General features: G+C 37.5%; 1 protein-coding gene across 1 annotated transcript in view; it reads left to right on the top strand.

Moving 5' to 3' along the window:
• Positions 1 to 1,389, top strand: part of PLOD2 (procollagen-lysine,2-oxoglutarate 5-dioxygenase 2) — a 99,832-nt gene that overhangs the window by 17,178 nt on the left and 81,265 nt on the right. Inside the window, exon 4 of the mRNA XM_007940215.2 lies at positions 997 to 1,040. Within this exon, the coding sequence (XP_007938406.2) occupies positions 997 to 1,040 (44 nt within the window). The remainder of the gene's footprint in view (positions 1 to 996; positions 1,041 to 1,389) is intronic.

Raw genomic sequence — 1,389 nt, forward strand, 5'->3', positions numbered from 1 at the left:
GCAATCCTACTTCCGTAGTGATACTGCCTCGGAAACCCAAGGAGGGGTCGCTATGAGTTGGGGCCGACTCGATGGCACATAACAACAACAACAACAGAGGGTTCTGGTGGCATATTGCCAAGGCATTTGACTGCTAACCAGAAGGCTGGCAGTTCAAACTCACCAGCCACTCCTGGAAAGGAAGATTGGGCAATCCACTTCCATAGTGATACTGCCTCAGAAACCCAAGGAGGGGTCGCTATGAGTCAGATCCGCTCGATGGCAGTGAGTTTGGTTTTTGTTTTGGACCCCTTTACATAGGCTTTTGTGAATTAAATTGCAAGTAATGTTACAACATTGCTTCCATGGGAATCTATATTCTGAAGTGACTTGAATGAACATTTAGAATGAAGCTCATATTAGAGACAAGGTATTTATAAATATACTCTTTAGGATAAGATATATCCTATTTAATTTAGCTGAATATAATTATCTGTCAAAGTTTTATCTTCTGAAAAAAATGAAAACAGAAACTTCATTGTGTATAAACCAAAACCAAACTCACTGCCATCGAGTCAGCTTGAACTCATAGCAAGCCCTATTGTGTTTCCAAGATTTTACAGAAGCAGACTGCTTCTTCTTTCTTCCACGGAGCAGCTGGTGCTTTTGAGCCCCTGAGCTTCTGGTTAGCAGCCAAGTGCCTGCCTTAGCAGCACCCGAGCCCCTTGACTTGTGTATGTATATGTGTTTATTTCTGGTAGCATGACTTGAAAAGTTTGGTAACCTCACCTTGATTAGTACGTAATTACCCATAAATAAAATGGATATAGTGATTCTTAATAATGCGGATGAAGTACCGTGGGTTCTTTTAAAATAAACGTATAAAAATCTTGGAAGCTTGGGAGCTGCACGTTCTCTGGTGGATAGAAGTGATTTCAGAATGGCCTTTCTAAGTTAAGGTAAAAGAGCATTCTGGACTTTATAGTACAGGCAATCCCCAGGTTATGTATCCTGCAGTTATAAACCAACACCTATAAAACCTATTATATTAAAAATTCAAGGTATGTACAATGGTTCATGATAACAAAGGGGCACTACTTTGAAACGTGCACCAAAGCATTGTATTATTGTTACTGTATGTATTATTATATTACATACAGTAATATAATAACATTTGGCTAACTTATATAAAATACAAACCTTCCCAAACTGTTTCAAGTTACATACAAATTCTACTCAAAGACAGATTTAGGAATGGAACTCGTTTATATCTGGGAACTGCCTGTAAAGTACTTTGGATTACTTTTAGAGCTACATGATAATGCATGTATTTCTTTTATTCTAGTAGCATTGAAGACAGATAATTAGATTTAATTATTATACCATGAAGAGTTAGTTATGTTTTGTTTT

Source organism: Orycteropus afer, unplaced genomic scaffold (assembly GCF_000298275.1).
Source record: "Orycteropus afer afer isolate SDZICR_OR568_19922 unplaced genomic scaffold, OryAfe1.0 scaffold00066, whole genome shotgun sequence".
Taxonomy (NCBI): domain Eukaryota; kingdom Metazoa; phylum Chordata; class Mammalia; order Tubulidentata; family Orycteropodidae; genus Orycteropus; species Orycteropus afer.